The following is an 18,106-nucleotide window of genomic DNA, read 5'->3' as shown; positions in this document are numbered from 1 at the left end:
CTAGGTTAATCTGTGCCTTGATTTTTTCCAAGATATTTTAAAAGAAACTTTCATGAGACAGTATGATGTATAAAGACTGGGGGATTTGGAATCAGAAAGGTCTAGAACGGAATTACTGTTCATCACTTACCAGCATTTAATTCCAGAAAAAAATGACCTCATAGGGGAGAGTGCCTCCTTTCATAAAATGAGGTTAATAAACTTATGTCTCCAGGTTCTCTTGAGGTTTAATGAGACAATTTGTTGGGAAACAGTATAAGTGAATACACAGCAAGCAACTGGTGTCGCTTTCTTTTCTTATAACTTTCCTTCAGGGGAAATCTTTTCCCTTTGGAATCATAAGCTAAGAAATAGTACCCTGGAATAATTCTGCCTTCTATTTTTTTCAAAGTAGAGCCAACATGGACAGAAATACAGGAACACACAAGCCCTCTCACCTTAGCTTTCCTTTCCCTGTCGGCTGGAGTGTCGGTCCAGACTGATCGGTCTCCAGATTTGCCATCAGCTCTTCTCTTGAAAGTTCTGGGCCCGAGACCAAAGTCTTTCATTTCTGGAGGAAGTTCAGTCATCCAAGACTCTCTTGTAATTGGTTTAGATGAATCCTTTAAGAGAAATAAAAAGTTTAACAAAAAAAAAGTAGCCTGCAAAGTGTGGACATGTGTGCATATATGTGTAGAATACTACCTAAGTGACTATGCTTCTCACCTGAGGCAGATGTTAAGAGAAAGAGACATTAAGAGAAAGGCAAAGGCCCGTCTAGTCAAAGCTATGGTTTTCCCAGTGGTCATGTGTGGATGTGAGAGCTGGACTATAAAGAAAGCTGAGTGCCAAAGAATTGATGCTTTTGAACTGTGGTGTTGGAGAAGACTCTTGAGAGTCCCTTGGACTGCAAGGAGATCCAACCAGTCCATTCTGAAGGAGATCAGTCCCGAATACTCATTGGAATGAGTGATGTTGAAGCTGAAGCTCCAATACTATGGCCACCTGACGTGAAGAACTGATTCCTTGGAAAAGACTCTGATGCTGGGAAAGACTGGAAGGCAGAACCAGAAGGAGGAGGGGACGACACAGGATGAGATGGTTGGTTGGCATCACCGACTCGAATGACATGAGTTTGAGTGAACTCTGGGAGTTGGTGATGGACAGGGAGGCCTGGCGTGCTGCAGTCCATGGGGTCACAGAGTCAGACACAACTGAGCAACTGAACTGAACTGAAGAGAAAATGATTTAATAGATGGCTGATTTTTCTTGTCAAATATGTTATAAATACTTTCATCTAATTTATTGTTCTTTGGACTTAATGTTATCTTTCGCCATACTGTCATTTTTAATTGTGCAAATTTGTCAGTTTTCTCCTTTTATGGCTTCTGAGTTACCCTAGAGAACAAATTTTTATATACATACACATGCAGGAGGACATTTTTTAAATGTCTGTTATCAAAATTGAGATTTTTGATCTATCCGGTCAATTCCTCAGAGTAAAGTGTACTGTGTATTTGAAACTTACATCGTCTCCTTTAGTCAGTTTTTCTTTCATTCTCTGCGCCCTCTTTTCAAACTCTGCTGTTACACTGGAGTTAACTGGTCCTTTGGCAGGCATCGGCCCGACAATGTCTTCCTCCTCACTGCTATCCGTTTCCTTCTGAAAGAAGACAGGACCTTTAAACCAAGTGTGGGGCGACACATTATAGAAAATGATCCTAAATTACTCAAAATTTAACGGAGACCAATAACCTAGAAACAGAAGGAAAGAGCAAACGCCGTGCCACTGGCTAATCACTGAGCACCTTTCCTGTGCCTTCGTCAAGCGCACCCAACGGAGACCACAAACCGAGGGCGTGGGATCTGTCCCACCTCGGCCCCTGTGTCTACGGCAGAGCTCATTAACTCACTCAGCTCTACTCCTGATGGACACAGATGTGGCCTCACAATTCCTCTATAACACTCCAGGGAAGTGGTCAGAGAAGACACAGTTGAAGCTATTCTCTTTCCTGGTACAGAAAGAGCTCTTTGGAAGAAGAAACACATGAATAAGACATTCTTGGAAGCTATATTAGCCTTCATGACTTAGTACAGTCCACTGAGACAGAAATGCTGTGCAGTGCCTTCCAAAATGCTGGCCCAAACGGGTGCATTTGGTGCCCAAAGTACTCTAGAGACACAATATTATTGCAAACATTGAATTCAAACTGTTTTTGGTAAATTATTTTAATAAAGGGTTTTCACGTAAGACTCTGTGTTAGATGCTATATACACTAGGGTTTAAAATAGTCCCTGACCTCGAGGAGGAGAAAGAATAAGATAAACAACAAGATGAATCACAATAAGATGTTTGTACTCCCGCTGGGACCGGGAGTTTCTTCCTCTTATTTTTTCAACTACCAGGACCAGGCGAGTTACTTTGTGTTGTTTACACTTTCCCTGTTAACCACTCAGTGGTAAATCTCTGCGGTTTCTTCTCTGAACCTTTATAGCAATTGTTTTCAGTACAAATAACTAGATAATTACACCTTGTCTTATGGCTGATTCTAAGCCACACACTCTCTCTCTCTCAATAACTGAGAGAGAGTTTGTCTCATTTGAACCTCATAATAAAACCAGGAAATAGCATTATTATTCCTGTTTTCTTTTTGAGGAAACCTGGATTTAGAGAAATAAACTTGGAAAGATTAAACAACTTGTCTGAGGTTATAAAACTGGTAAATATTCTAAGATCAAAGCCAGTATTTCTTCTACTTATACTACAGCAGACTGCTGCTGCTGCGTCACTTCAGTCGTGTCTGACTCTGTGCGACCCCATAGACGGCAGCCCATGAGGCTCTGCCGTCCGTAGGATTCTCCAGGCAAGAACACTGGAGTGGGTTGCCATTTCCTTCTCCAATGCATGACAATGAAAAGTGAAAGTGAAGTCGCCCAGTCGTGTCCGACTCTTAGCGACCCCATGGACTGCAGCCTACCAGGTTCCTCCGTCCATGGGATTTTCCAGGCAAGAGTACTGGAGTGGGCTGCCATTGCCTTCTCTGACTACAGCAGACTATTATTTCCTTTATTTCGACTGCTAAAGATTTAACTTTAAATGTTTTAGCTTTTCTCAAAAACAGTAAGCTCTTTGATGGCAAAGACATTATCTTAAACATATTTATAGCCCCCTACAAACATAATACTTGGTGACATAAAACAAGCAAATGTAAAAGGTATAATAAACTTTAAAAATTACAAGAAACGTAATATCAATAGAGTGCTGACATTTAGGATGATGGGATAAGCTAATGATATTTACACTTCCTTCTAATAAGAGATAGTTTTATAAAGGTAGAGGCCTGAAATTTGTAGGGACTATAACAGCTCCAACCAATAACTACTGCTAAGAGAACCCAGTGTTTGTTCATGCTGGTTGGAATCATGCTTTTTTCAGGAAACTAAAACCTTCTCTAATTCCTGGGGAAAACGGTGATAACTCTAAGCCAACCACTTTGGTCTCACTCCTTGTGCCCAACTGTTTGGCTTGAGCATGGGCATATGATTCAGTGTGGGCCACAGAAATGTGAGGAGAGGCCTAAGGGAAACCTGGAGAGGTTTTCCTCCCCCTAAAAAGGGGATACAAGATAGGGTTCATTCCTCTGTGTCTGGACATTGCCACCTGCGTGTCAATCTAAGGACTCTGGCAGACTTCTTGGTATAAGGAAGGGGTCGGCCTAAGAGGAATTAACATACTGCAAGTGACAGAGAAGGCATACAAAACTGGGGTGCTGGGTGATCTCGTGAGGCTATCAAGTTAACCAACCGTGGAGTGTCCCTATCTCTAGACCTCATCTTAGGTATGAGACACATTATCCTTAATTTGGGAATACAGATTCTAGATCATCCAGGAAGTTATACAAACAACCCATTTGCTAACTAGGAAGGCTGAGACTAAGCTTCATTGTGAGTTGGACTTTCTGTTATTAGCAGCTCAAAGTGCTCTAGCTGGTGGCAAGCCAGCCACATAAATATCTGGGGGAGATGTGGCCAGCAGGTATCAAGGCTCAGGGGCAGGAGCCTGCCTGGCATATTTAAGGTGCAAGAAGCCCAGTGTGGTCAGATCAAAGTAAGAGGAAACCAGTGAGTTTAATGGGAGCCAGACTGTAGAGGGCCCGGTAAGGACTCTGGCTTTTATGCAGAGAGGGGAGCAGCAAATTAGTTCTGAGTGTGACGGCCGCGATCCGACTTTCTCTGGGCCGCTCCAGCTGCCGTGTTGAGAAGAGGCAGCGGAGCATCGAGGGCTAAGGCGTAAAGACCAGCTGGCTTGGGTCAGAAGTGGCAGCCGAAGTGGCTGGATCCTGGGCGTTTTGGAAGGTGGGAACTGAACTTGTTGTCAGATCTGTGACTAAGTGCCTGACACACTTAGATGTTCTATCATCATCTGTAGGTATTCTAGGTAATTCATCGAAAGAATGAGTAAATGCTGGCGTTCATGAGCTTAACCTCTGAATTATGTTTCCTTCAGTAACAACCTCTGTGGAACTGATGAATCCTCAGTGGAGATGCACAGGAGTCTATGAATTCACATAGAGGAAGGCACTGCAGAAGAGCAGACTGAACAGTGGTTTAAAGTCCTAAGAATTGGGCTCTGAGTTCTGGCTTTGCTAAGCAGAAACTGTGCTATTTGCAGTAAGTTACCCAATTTCTCTGGCTTTTGGCATCTCTAAGATACAGATCGTAATTATTTCATAAGGCTTTGGAGAAGCTGAAAATAGTACCTATATATGGAGAAAATGCATTACAAATTATATTCTTCAAATCTCACCCACTGTTAAGGACTAGCCCTCTAATATGGAGAAGGCAATGGCACCCCACTCCAGTACTCTTGCCTGGAAAATCCCAGGGATGGAGGAGCCTGGTAGGCTGCAGTCCATGGGGTCGCTAAGAGTCGGACACGACTGAGCGACTTCATTTTCACTTTCATGCATTGGAGAAGGAAATGGCAACCCACTCCAGTGTTCTTGCCTGGAGAATCCCAGGGATGGGGGAGCCTGCTGGGCTGCCATCTATGGGGTCGCACAGAGTAAGACACTACTGAAGCAACTTAGTAGCATCAGCAGCAGCCTTCTAATAAGAAAATAGACTTCCTCCTTGATTTCAGAATCACTGGCTCTTTCTTTTCAAAGCATCATGTACCCACAAGTGATCCTGTTAAATAATGGTACCAGAACTGGGTGGGACAAAGTTAATTTCAATATTTTATAATAATTATTTCACTATTTAAACATTTCTCAGCTTGCTCTCTTTTGTATCAAATCACAACGATTCCTTAAACTGTTCATGGTAGTCTACTTTCTAGGACTTAAAAGCTTCCCTTTAAGGATGAGAAGCATGAATTGGTCACACCCTGTCAACATGTGACTGCCTTGTTATTTTCCTAACAGAATCTCAGGTCTGTGACAGCCTTTGACTTCGTCTACGTATGCTACAATCCTAAATTAGTAGGAGTATGACACATCTTACATTAGAGTCAAATGATTACAGTCATGACTATGTGAAGTCTTGAGTTTCTTACATCTTGTTCTTTAATAGAAAAATCCCCAAACCTCAGAGTTGAAATATGATGATACTTGTCCTGGATCACTTCTGCCTTTGTCACTTTTCTGTGTAGATTTAAGAAAACCAGGTGGTAGTGCAGGACCTATCATAGGCCTGAAAAATAAAACGTACCTTTAAAAAGTCAGCTTTCAGTTGACTTTTACTTTTCAGTAAAAGCTCACACAAATAATAAAAAGCCAGATAATAATGACAAATGTGGAAAATGAGAATCTTATTCAATGTGTTATTTTTACTCTGTAACTTAGAATTCATGAATGGATGTGAGAGTTGAACCATAAAGAAGGCTGAGTGCCAAAGAACTGATGCTTCTGAACTGTGGTGTTGGAGAAGACTCTTGAAGAGTCCCTTGGACTGCAAGGAGATCCAACCAGTACATCCTAAAGGAAATCAACCCTGAATATTCATTGGAAGGACGGATGCTGAAGCTGAAGCTCCAATACTCTGGCCACCTGATGCAAAGAGTCGACTCATTAGAAAAGCCCCTGATGCTGGTAAAGATAGAAGGCAGGAGGAGAAGAGAGCGACAGAGGACGAGATGGTCGGATGGCATCACCGTTAGACTTGATGGGTGTGAGTTTGAGCAGGCTCTGGGACTGGTGATGGACAGAGAAGCCTGGCGTGCTGCCGTCCCTGGGGTTGTAAAGAGTCAGACACAACTGAGCCATTAAACAATAAACCCAGCATTTTTTCACTGAGTATCATAAAAAATTTAATTTCTACACTTTAATTTTCTATTTATTAGTTAATGATTAGATGCTAAACTAGTAATTCTCAACCTCTGTGGCAGTGGTATAAACCTACTTCCTAAAGGAACTATGGTAAATAAAAATAAAGACCAAAAAAAAAAAAAAAAGAATCCTTATTATGTATTATGGACTAAAGCCTGTGAAGATCTTTTTATCTTGTGCCGTGACTTTCGGTTTTGATAGTCACTGTCCACTGAAAAATACCTTAGTGGCATTTTAATTACAGTTACAACTACTTAAGTACAAATGGAGTCTTAAGGACATATGTAGCGAATGCGTACAACAGCTGTTAGTAATTTATGGTTACATGTGTCAAGACAGTATAAAAGCCAACATTTCATCCTAACAACCCAATTATGATGTGGAAATGTGTAACAAAGAAAATAGTTCCCCCGAGACCGAGAGAGAAAGGAAACGGTAGTATGCTAACCTCATTTCAACCAGAGAGTGCGTTTTTCTGTTTCCCTAAAAAAGTTCTGCTCCATTTTCTACCTAAGCAAAATGATGCCCAAGGACAACACAAACTAGTATGCGGCAGAACTGGAGCTTTTGCTTTGGTTGTTTTGCTTTCTTTTTGGCCACGCTGCATGGCATGTGGGGTCCTAGTTCCCCAACCAGGAATCAAACCTGTATCCCCTGCATTGGAAGCATGGAGGCTTAACCACTGGACTGCCAGGGAAGTGCCCAGAGCTGGAGTTTGAAACCCCGGTCTATCTGATGTCAAAGTTCATTTTCTTTCAAGTTGCCCTACTGCCACAGTCTGAGGCAACTAACATCTGTTCAAAAGAGAAAACTTGCTGAAATTCTGGGTCTTCAAAAGAGAGCTACTTTTTGTGTGGAAAAAACAAAAAGAGGAATGATACTTTCTACTCTCTTTCATACTGCTAAGTTTCTCCATTCTATCTTTGCTCTTTTCCAGAGATGTCCCTGTGTTAGTGGGACCAACCAAGATGGCAGCAATGTCCTAAGCTGAATTTTCCAGATGGCACTACGTTCAATCAGAGTCTTACACACAGGTTTCCCAGCAGGGCAAAAACAGTACTAGAGTCTCAAGGTCTGGGTTCTGATCCTGGCCACTTAGTCACCTCTTGTCTTGGTTCATAAAACTGCTATGAACAGAAACAATTGTACATATGAAAAATGCAGAAGTGTGGTATTAAGAGAGATCAAATCAGTTGTCATTTATAAAGTATAAGAAAGTGCTCTAAGAGTTTTTTCTGAGTTTCTAGCAGATCTACAAATGCAAGTACAGCTCAATTCTCTGGCCTTGGGGAATTTTGTGAGGATAAAATTACTAAAACATACACTCTTAAAATATAGTAAAGGAACATAACCATGGCATGCTACAGGCTTATGGAAGGTTTTGCTTCCAATATATCCTACCACCTGTTTATTTCAAACATATATTATCGTCAAGACAGAATTCTCAAGAAACTGCTGTGCCTCTAATAACTATCTTCTTGAAAGGAATGTTACATCCCAGCAGTCAGCAAGTTTCCCATAAAAAGCCAGGCAGAAAATGTTATGCTCTGAGGGCCACATTCGGTCTCTGCCAAATATTTGTCTTTGCCTTTTCAGTTCAGTTCAGTTCAGTCGCTCAGTCGTGTCCGACTCTTTGCGACGCCATGGATCGCAGCACACCAGGCCTCCCTGTCCATCACCAACTCCCGGAGTTCACTCAGATTCACGTCCATCGAGTCAGTGATGCCATCCAGCCATCTCATCCTCTGTCATCCCCTTCTCCTCCTGCGCCCAATCCCTCCCAGCATCAAAGTCTTTTCCAATGAGTCAACTCTTTGCATGAGGTGGCCAAAGTACTGGAGTTTCAGCTTTAGCATTATTTCTTCCAAAGAAATCCCAGGGCTGATCTCCTTCAGAATGGATTGGTTGGATCTCCTTGCAGTCCAAGGGACTCTCAAGGTCTTCTCCAACACCACAGTTCAAAAGCATCAATTCTTCAGCGCTCTGCCTTTTTCACAGTCGAACTCTCACATCCATACATGACCACTGGAAAAACCATAGCCTTGACTAGAGGGACCTTAGCTGGCAAAGTAATGTCTCTAATTTTGAATATGCTATTTAGGTTGGTGATAACTTTTCTTCCAAGGAGTAAGTGTCTTTTAATTTCATGGCTACAGTCACCATCTGCAGTGATTTTGGAGCCCAAACAAATAAAGTCTGACACTGTTTCCACTGTTTCCCCATCTATTTCCCATGATGGCCCCCTAATGATCATTCTTAGCTTGGGGGCCATACAAAAACAGCCACGGATTGCCCAGCCCTCTTATTTCTTATTTTTAATAATAAGCACCCTTTTATTTGCAGACACCATTACAAAAACTATTTTACATTTACAACAAAAAGTGTTTTTTTGAGTTATAGTCAGAGGCAGTTACTTCCAGAAAGTTATATGAAAATTAGAAGCTGACAATTGTGATTACAACCTCTGAATATAAAATGTGCAACAGCCCTTCCTACTTGTTCTTGCACACTGGGATATACTGTTATGAATTATTAACAATTTGGTGTGCAATTTCATATTCAGCATTTAAAAATTTTGTAATTTCGAGAAGACAATATTTACTATATGTTTATTCTGTGCGAGGCACTACAGAAGAATCATACGTTTATATATGTATACAGATACGACATCTCCATCACCGTGGCAATTCTGTAAGGGTTGTGTTGCTATCTTAATCCATGGATGACACATTTGAGGTTAAGTTAACTGTGTAATTTGGTACATAGGGATTTGTCTGTTCTTTCAATAAATAATTAAGAAGATGTCTGAATTAGATCCCTGGTTGGGGAACCAGGATCTCATATGTCAAGTGGTGCAGCCAAAAAAAGAAAGAAAGAAAGAAAAAAAAAAAGATCAAATACCAGAATTCTAGTCATTGGCTATATGTGAAACTTTGTTAAAAAAAAGGGGGAGGGTGGGGGAAGGGTCACGTTTCACCCAACCTGTCACAGAACGCTGTTGTGAGTATCAAATAAGAGATGTGAGTGTTTTTCATGAATTGTTAAGTGTCATAAACATGTAAATAATTATTTTTCTTATGTGGATTAAAAAATTTTTTCTTTCACTTCAAATGTATTTCAAATGTTATAAACATAGAAGTTAAAAAACAATTTCAGGGACTTCGCTGGTGGTCCAGTGGTTAAGACTCTGAGCTCACAATGCAGGTGGCCCAGGTTCGATCCTGTCAGGGAACTAGATCACACATGTCGCAACTAATAAGACCCAACGCAGCCAAAAAAATAAAATTAAAAAGCAAAACAAACAAACAAAAAAACAATTTCAGACAACTCTTTACTGAATTAACAGACACGAGGAAAGACGTCATGAAAGGGTACACACTCTTACCGTGGAGGAGAATCATCTTGCTTTTTAAACCCAGGAGGAAGAGCTGGTCCAAAAAACCCTTCATCATCATCATCATCATCATCATCATCGTCATCTTGATTTCTCCTCAGTTTTCTGAAAACATAGTGTAATTTTGTGCATGTATGTCAGAAGCTTTTTCATAGGGAAATTTTAATTTTTAAAGGCATATTAACTTCAACTTAGTTGTATAAACTCTGAAACAATAAATTTATCTTGCCAAGTAAAAAAGAAAAGCTACCACAGATCTTATATTAATCTTTTCCGGGAATTCACTTGAGGTCTAAAATAGAGACTGGTTACTTCTTTACAGCAGTAGTGTATCAATTTTCTATATTTTCTGTGTTGATAAAGACTCTAATCAGTGAAGTTTCAAATATTCTACTTGCAAGATATTTTTAAGCAAAGAATTTATGACATTGGCTTTTAAATTCACTTTTGTAAGGGTTGCTATTTTTGTCCCTTAGTCATTAAAATGCATTAAAAAAAAAACCCTTGCTATCCAATAATAAAGATTTGATTTCTTATCTACATGGGCCTCTGTTGAGTAAGGCTAGGTCAGAGGGAATTCATTTACTTAAACAAAAGGCACACACTGCACATACAATTTTTAAAAAATGTATGGTTTACTCAGAATATTTAATCACTTCAATAATACCTTATGGAAAAATCCTTTATATAAGGCGTTTATTGAAATTCTAGATATCTCTGGAGCTATATACTACTAAGATATATTTTTCTATAAAAGGTATAGTTCATGAGGAAATGAAATATGAAGTGACTTCTCCTTGTGCTGTATAAATACAGGTTATGATAGCTCCTTGAGAAAGTAAAGGGAAAGCGTTAGTTGCTCAGTTGTGTCTGACTCTTTTGCGACCCCACGGACGGTAGCCCACCAGGCTCCTCCGTCCATGGGATTCTCCAGGCAAGAATACTGGAATGGGTTGCCATTTCCTCCTCCAGGGTGTGTTCCCAGGGTGTGAACCTGGGATTGAACCTGGGTCTCCTGCACTGCAGGCAGATTCTTAACAATCTGAGCCACCAGGGAAGCCCCTTTCCAGCTACCTACTCTAACCAATATGTACCAGATTTGGAGCTTGGTTTACCATTTAATGTAATAACGGACTGACCGTGCTGGTGGACCAGTGTCGTCGTCTTCAGATTCTTGATTTCCTTCTTCAGATAAAGAACTACTGTCCTCGTCGCTGTCTGATGATTCTGAACTACTGCTTTTATAATTAGGAGGCAGAGCTGGTCCTGCAACTGAAAAAGATGTCTTGTGTTTGTCGTAAGTAATCACAACTGTTTCAGTGAATCTCCCAGCTCAGGGGTCCTCAACCTTCAGGATCGAATGTCTGATGATCTGGGCTGGGGGCACATGTACTAATAATAAAGTGCACAATAAATGCAACGTGCTTGAAATCACTCCAAAATCACCCCCCTACCCCATCTGTGGAAAAACTGTCTTCCCCGAAATGGGTCCCTGGTACCAAAAAGGCTGGGGACTGCTGCCTGAACTGACATTTCACACTTTATTTTCTGAAATTCACAGCACTGGCAGGCTATCATTTATTACGGACTTTAATCTCGTTTGCTCTTGTTCTGTATAGTAGTTTAGTCTTTCCAACTCCAGGAAGGCAGAGATCATATCTTATACAGCGTTAACTATGAGATTCACGAAAACTTTAAAACCTGAACTTACAGCAACAGCATGTAATCTCCCTGACATCTTACAGTTTTTGCATTGGTTGTGATATTGGTTGGTGCAACTGCCAAATGGTTTCATGATTTTTTTTTAATAACAGACAACATATGGTAGATAATACATCACGGGAGCTAACCAAACAACAAATCTGCCATTTCATACTTTAATACGTTAAAAATCAAAATTCTTCATTCTGGTTTCTAAGAATCACCACTTTAAAAAATATCTTTACTAGCATTATCATACTTCTCAGTTAGTTTTCTGTTCAAGGTTATTTCCAAACAGAGACAAGGGCAGACACACTCTAAATTCTGCTCCTTCCTGACAGAGACTCAGAGAAGAGAATGAGGCTTCACTGGGGTGGGGATGCTGAAGGAGGGATAATGGTCTTCTGGGCCCACTTACAGAGCCAACTGCTCCTACTCTATGGCTCAGCAAAAATTATTATTGCAAGACGTTACACACACAAAATTGTCTATGTCGATTCTGAGCAGTGATGCCAAAACTCTACTGCTGTAGTTCTCAAGCCTGGATGTTTAATAAATTCACCAAAATATTAAAAAAAAAAAAAAAAAAAGAGATTCCTGGGCCCTTGCCCCAGAGATTTTGACTCAGTTGGCCTGGCGGAGGACTTGGAAATATGGTTTTCCAAAGAGCTTTCCAGGTATGCTATTCACTCAGTATTAACAACAGCAAGAACTTAAGAGAAACTTCTGTGCATTTACCTACTTAATTCTGACAACAACCTTATTAGGACAGTAGTCTATCTCGCAGACAAGGAGACTAAGGCAAAGAGATAGTATCTTGCCCAATTCTACACAACTAAACAGAGGAATTATGATATGAGCCTCTTAATCACTACACCAAACAACATTCAACAAAGGGTCAACATTCAACAAATGTTTATTGAGTAAATACTTCTAGAGACATAACTTAGAAAATAAATTAAAAAGGTGACTGTGAACATGTGGGAGGGTAATTTTAAAGACAGAGGTCAGGGAAGGTCCCCTGAGAAGACATTTGTACGGAGACTTAAATGATGACAGTGGCCATGGAACAATCTGAGGGAAGAACATTCTAGATGGGGGAATCACTGCTGCAAAGGTCCTACGGAGAGAACAAGCTTGAAGTGCTTGAGGGACAAAGCGGCCAGGGTGGCTAAAGCAAAGAGAGCAAAGTGACAAGACAAAACCTGATGGTATAAAGGCGTTAGTTACGCTGTATGCTTTGGGGTCAGACTCTAGCCATGAATTCCAGCTCAGCTGCTTATTAGCTGTGTGATCTGAATGTTATTTAATCTTCCCATGCCATGCCCTCCCTTTTTTTCTTTTAAATAAGACTGACTGACTGATTTTTGGCTGTGCTGCACAGCATGTGAGATCTCAGTTCTCCCACCTGGGATTGAACCCATGCCCCCAGCGGTGGAAATGTGGAGTCTTAACCGCTGGACTGCCAGGGAAGTCCCTATCTTAACAAATTGGATACATTTTCTTCTATATATCATTAAATAAAGGAAGGACTTTTAGGACAAAAAATGCTAAATTTGTAACACAGCATGCCTAGAAAAGAACAATCAAGCAGCACAAGGCAGAAAACATTAAGAATTAAGGGACAGAACTTGTGTCTCCCACTGCTGTTTAAGATTGCAGAATAGTTAATGTCTTAGTATGTAAACGTTCCTCAACCATAAATGGAGATTACATATGACTTCTGATTGTGATGAATAATGCCCTTACTGATTTCTGGTTTATCTCTGTATGTAGCACTAATCCCAGAGAAAGCACCTTTTACAATATAGCAAGTGGAGAACACCACCTTCCACACATAATCCTTTCTTCAAAATTCTAGGGGGGGCGGGTCATAGTTTAACATGAAAGACATGAAAGTTAAAAGTTAAAGTGGAGTCACTCAGTCGTGTCTGACTCTGTGTGACCCTGTGGACTTGTGGCCTACCAGGCTCCTCCGTCCACGGGATTTTCCAGGCAAGAGTACTGGAGTGGGGTGCCATTTCCTTCTCCAGGGGGTCTTCCTGACCCAGGGATCGAACCCAGGTCCCCCACACTGCAGACAGACACTTTACAGTCTGAGCTACCAGGGAATCCCTTGAAAGAGATTAAGAGATTACATTTCATTCCCATGATTGGTTCTTTCCATCTTCTTGTTTCTAAATATTAAGGAGGGAAGTTTTTTCTTTTTCCTTTATTTTTTTTCTCTTTTGCTCCTTTCTTTTCTTATATATGGGTGTTATCAATGTAATTTGTCGATTTGACACTACTGGCTAATTTTGGGTTGATTCCAATCAAGATGAGGTTTTAATACTCTTTTGTAAAGTTCAAATGATTAAAAGGTTAAGTGGGTTAAACATGCGCTGTATTATAACTAAGAGATGAATCTGCCTTGAATTTTTAAAGAAACACATGGGATATATGTTTAAAGATGGGAATAAACAGACGAAGACAAAACTCCTCTGAGAAGAATGTAAGGCCTTATTTTTTAAAAAAATGATCCCAGGAAAAATAATGTAAAAAAGTAACATTCAGAATATAATTCTTGATTTTCCATTTGGGTTGTGTCAAAACAAATAATTATTACACAATAAGATAATACTAAGAAATGGTAATATTAAAAAAAGAATATTGAAAACATAAGTTAGTACAATATAAGCACCATAACAGACTTTCTAATAAAATTGAGGATATGCCTGGCTTCACTTTTTTATAGAACTATAGAAAATGTCTCAAAATACTGTTTTAGGTGCCTGTAATGAACAATTCCATCTCACTCCTAGAGCAGTGATGCATGTTATTAAGGCAGCTCTCCCACCTCAGTGGTAATTTTACCAATAGATTACAACTTCCATAAGAATACAGATTATGTCTTATATATTCCATTATGTTCCCCTTGTAATATCTATCAGACAGAATTATGCAGATACAAAAAGAAGGACTCAGTATATAGCACATCAAACCTCTTTACAGATCAGTGACTGATCGTAACAGGAAACACTGACTCTGAACACCAATTAAGTAAAATGCTATTCCCTCTAAAGCAATTCCATTCTTCTCACTAGTACATTTATACGACAAAAGAATTACACTCATATTATGTTTTCAATTTCAACAGTAAAAATTTAGGGACTTGCCTAGTGGTCCCAAGCTTAAGACTGCACCTTCCAATGAAGGGGGTTCAATCCCTGGTAAGGGAGTGAAGATCCCATGTGCCTCTCAGCCAAAAAATCAAAACATAAAACAGAAGCTACATTGTAATAAATTCAATGAAGACTTAAAAAATTTTGTGGAAATTTGTTTTCTCTTTTGTTTCATACAGACTTTCACAAAAATCTTGATTTTGCCTATTGACAGGCAAAGTCTAAAATATTTACCGTCTGGTCCAGGAAAAGCTTGCTGATCCTGTGACAGGCTTAAGTCACAGAAATACCAAGAAGGAGCATCCAAGTATCTTTTGATGGGAGTAGGTAGTGACATCAGAGAAAGCTGCCTACAAAGAGCGCTGGGTGGGCTGAGGTCAAAGGATGAAACTGAGTTAGCTGGGCAAAGGGAGTGTGGGTTGGGGTAAACGTGGTCCACGCACAGGGAAAAGCACCTGCAATGACCTCCAAGCCGAAGGGGCTGACGCATTTAGAAATGTGCTCAGAGTGGCTGGAGCCAAGAGGGGAAAGAAGGAGGGATCATGGGAGTGGGAGTGGCGGGGGTGGGGGTGGGGGGATGTTGCTGTGAGGTCAAGCAAGGTCAGGACTGAAAAGAGTGCCTTGAATTTAGCAACAAGTTGCTGAGAAGGACTTCCTGAGCGGTTCAGTGGTTAAGAATCTGCCTGCCAATGCAGGGGACCTGGGTTCAATCTCTGGTCCTGTGCATCAGAGCTACTGAGCCCGTACTCTAGAGGTCATGAACCACAGCGACCGAGTCCACGTGCAGCAACTACTGAAGTCACGTACCCTGGAGCAGTGAGAAGCCCACGCACCGCAACTAGAGTAGGCCCGGCTCGTCACAACCAGAGAAAGCCTGCAAGCTGCAATGAAGACCCAGTGAATCCAAAAATAAATATGTAAATAGAAAAAGCTATTAATGAAAAAAGGTGCTGAGAGACAACTGGCGGATTGCTTATTTTCACGGTGAAATTGGTGAGAGCAGTCTCCGTGGACTGGGAAGAACAGAAGCCAGGTGGGTTAAGAAGAAAACGGTGAAGGTCCAGAGTTGGTCAGAGAGAGACAGCAGCAGCTACAGGGGGATGTGGAGTAGTCCTCAGGAAGATGGGAACGATCTGAACGTTCCACTTAAATGTCAAAGGCAAAGAACCCCCAGGAGAAGTGAGGGAAGGGGTTTTGAGTAAAAATGGAATGATTAGCCTTGGAAGGAGGTAGTTCCCCTCTTCCACTACAATCAAAGGGAAGCTGAAAGAGCTGGGCAGAGATGCAGGAGAGTTTTTAGGCATAGTACCAGAAAAGTGAGGAAGTTTTTTTTAAGATGGTATCTACTTTTTCTGTGATGGAGGGAGAGGCTAAAGAACAAAGAGTAGGCTTTAAAAAGTCAAAGCTGATCACTGGGGCGGAGAGCTGTGTGGGAAGACATCACAGGATGGCAGGGCAGAGCTGAGGACCCAGCCAGGGAGGAGATTATGGTTTGTAGCAGCAGTAGCCTGTGGAGGGGCGAGGTTTCATCTAGCAGCATGTGGAAGCCTGGGTGTGGTCCACTAGAGGTGAACATCTGGACTGAGCCAGGGTGGAATTTTTGTCAGACGGATTTACAGAATTACTGGATGGGAAAAGGCAGTGGAAGACACTGACAAGAGAAGGGACAAATGGATGGACCACAGAGGCTAAGTAAAGCAGGGACAGAAACAATAAAAGGAAGGAGGCCCGCCAGGACTGAGGCAGAGAGGCTCAATGAGACTAAAACCAAAAATAATAAAAAAAAAAAAAACTGTGATGAGAGTAACCAAGCATATTAAAAAGCAGAGATATCACTTTGCTGACAAAGGTCTGTACAGTCAAAGCTATGGTTCTTCCAGTAGTCATTTGTGGACGTGAGAGCTGGACCATAAAAAGGCTGAGCACTGAAAAACTGATGCTTTCGAACTGTGGTGCTGGAGAAGACTCTTAAGAGTCCCGCGGACAGCAAGGTGATCAAACCAGTCAATCCTAAAGGAAATCAGCCCTGAAATATTCACTGGAAGGATCGATGCTGAAGCTGAAGCTCCAATCCTTTGGCCACCTGAAGCAAAGAGCCGACTCACTGGAAAAGACCCTGAAGCTGGGAAAGATTGAAGGCAAAAGAAAAGGGCAGTAGAGAATGAGATGGTTAGATAAAATCACTGACTCAATGGACATGAATTTGAGCAAACTCTGGGAGATAGTGGAGGACAGGGGAGCCTGGCATGCTGCAGTCCATGGGGTCGCAAAGAGTCGGACACCACTTAGCGACTGAACAATGAGAGTAACCAAGAAGAATGATGGGGTTCTGGCTGAGAATGACACTGAAGTTTTCAGCGATGTGGAAAATCCCTGGTGGTCCAGTGGTTAGGACTGCAAATCTGTGGTCTCACTGTGGAGGGCCTGGGTTCAATTCCTGGTCATGGAAATAAGATCCCACAAGCTACGAGGTGCCTTCCTCCCTCCCCAAAAAAGCTTTCAGAAATGGAATAAGGCCCGGTGTGTGATTGCAAATGTAGCTGAGATGAGTGGTATGAAGGTCACTGCAGATGAAGAGAATAAAGTCAGAGTAAGAAAGGTTCAGGTTCCACTCAGCTTCCACAAAGCAGTATCTGGATGTTGGGACTTGTCTCAAGAAAACATCTGCACTCCAGTTTTAAAACATGATCTCAGGGGACAATTCTCAAAATTCAGTTTTCCAGAGTAGTCAAATAAAATTAATTTGGTCCATCTCAAACCTGTGTGCTAAATAAAACTTTTCTTTAGTCATTGTTGAAGGGAACTTTCCTTGGTAAAATAAACACCTAACTTTTTAAAAACCATAGTGAAAACAAGATCTGGAAAGAAACCTCTAGGTGGAAACATGCCCTCTGGTTAGTCAAGAGGTAGTCAAGGCAAATTAGATTCAGAAATGGGAGGATTATTCTTTCAGCTTTACTGTTTCCTAACTTCAGTCAGCCCCAGGCAACACATTAGAACAAACATGAAAGGAGATGGATGCTCAGGGAGGGGTCTGAGAATCTTTTTTTTTTTGGCAAATACGAGGTACCAGTTATGTGTTAAGACTAGAAGACTACTGAGTAATGGGTGTAGACAGCTGTATCAACAAGTTATCTCAAGTTTATTAAATATCTGTTGTATTTAAGTAGAAAAAAATTAAAAAAAACCCATGGGTAAAGAGGGGGCGTGACAGTTTGCAAAGGCTTCACTGAGCTGACGTTGAAGTTAGGGCTCAAAGGATGAGGGAGGGCCTGGCGGGCGGGTAAATCGCCGCCGCTTACCGGGGCTGGAGTCCCGCTCCTCGTCCTCCGCCGACCCGCCGGCCTTGAACCCGGGCGGCAGGGCCGGCCCAATCAGATCCCTCGCCATCCGCGGGGTCAGACACTGAAGACGCACACAAGTGTCTCCAAGCAGAATCAGAACTCCACGACGGGCAGCCAGCGAGCCGCCGAACGCTAGGGAAACTCTTCCGGCGCCGGCCGATGACATCTCAGCTTGTGATTGGCTGATCCTTGCTATTG

The 18,106-nt window shown here is 41.5% G+C and overlaps 1 protein-coding gene across 2 annotated transcripts in view; it reads right to left on the bottom strand.

The window, feature by feature from the left end:
* The window catches only part of GPALPP1 (GPALPP motifs containing 1), a 33,026-nt gene extending 14,952 nt beyond the window's left edge, over nt 1–18,074 (bottom strand). The window contains exons 1-6 of one of the 2 annotated variants that reach the window (XM_052650078.1): nt 17,867–18,074; nt 10,842–10,974; nt 9,694–9,807; nt 5,568–5,673; nt 1,508–1,642; nt 438–602 (exon numbers count right to left, since the gene is read on the bottom strand). In XM_052650078.1, the coding sequence (XP_052506038.1) occupies nt 438–602; nt 1,508–1,642; nt 5,568–5,673; nt 9,694–9,807; nt 10,842–10,974; nt 17,867–18,074 (861 nt within the window). The remainder of the gene's footprint in view (nt 1–437; nt 603–1,507; nt 1,643–5,567; nt 5,674–9,693; nt 9,808–10,841; nt 10,975–17,866) is intronic. The other variant, XM_052650080.1, reaches the window with a different exon arrangement.
* Nucleotides 18,075–18,106: the final 32 nt, after the last annotated feature.

This window comes from Budorcas taxicolor, chromosome 12, assembly GCF_023091745.1.
Source record: "Budorcas taxicolor isolate Tak-1 chromosome 12, Takin1.1, whole genome shotgun sequence".
Taxonomy (NCBI): Eukaryota; Metazoa; Chordata; class Mammalia; order Artiodactyla; family Bovidae; genus Budorcas; species Budorcas taxicolor.
This window is presented reverse-complemented; position numbering and strand designations above follow the sequence as displayed.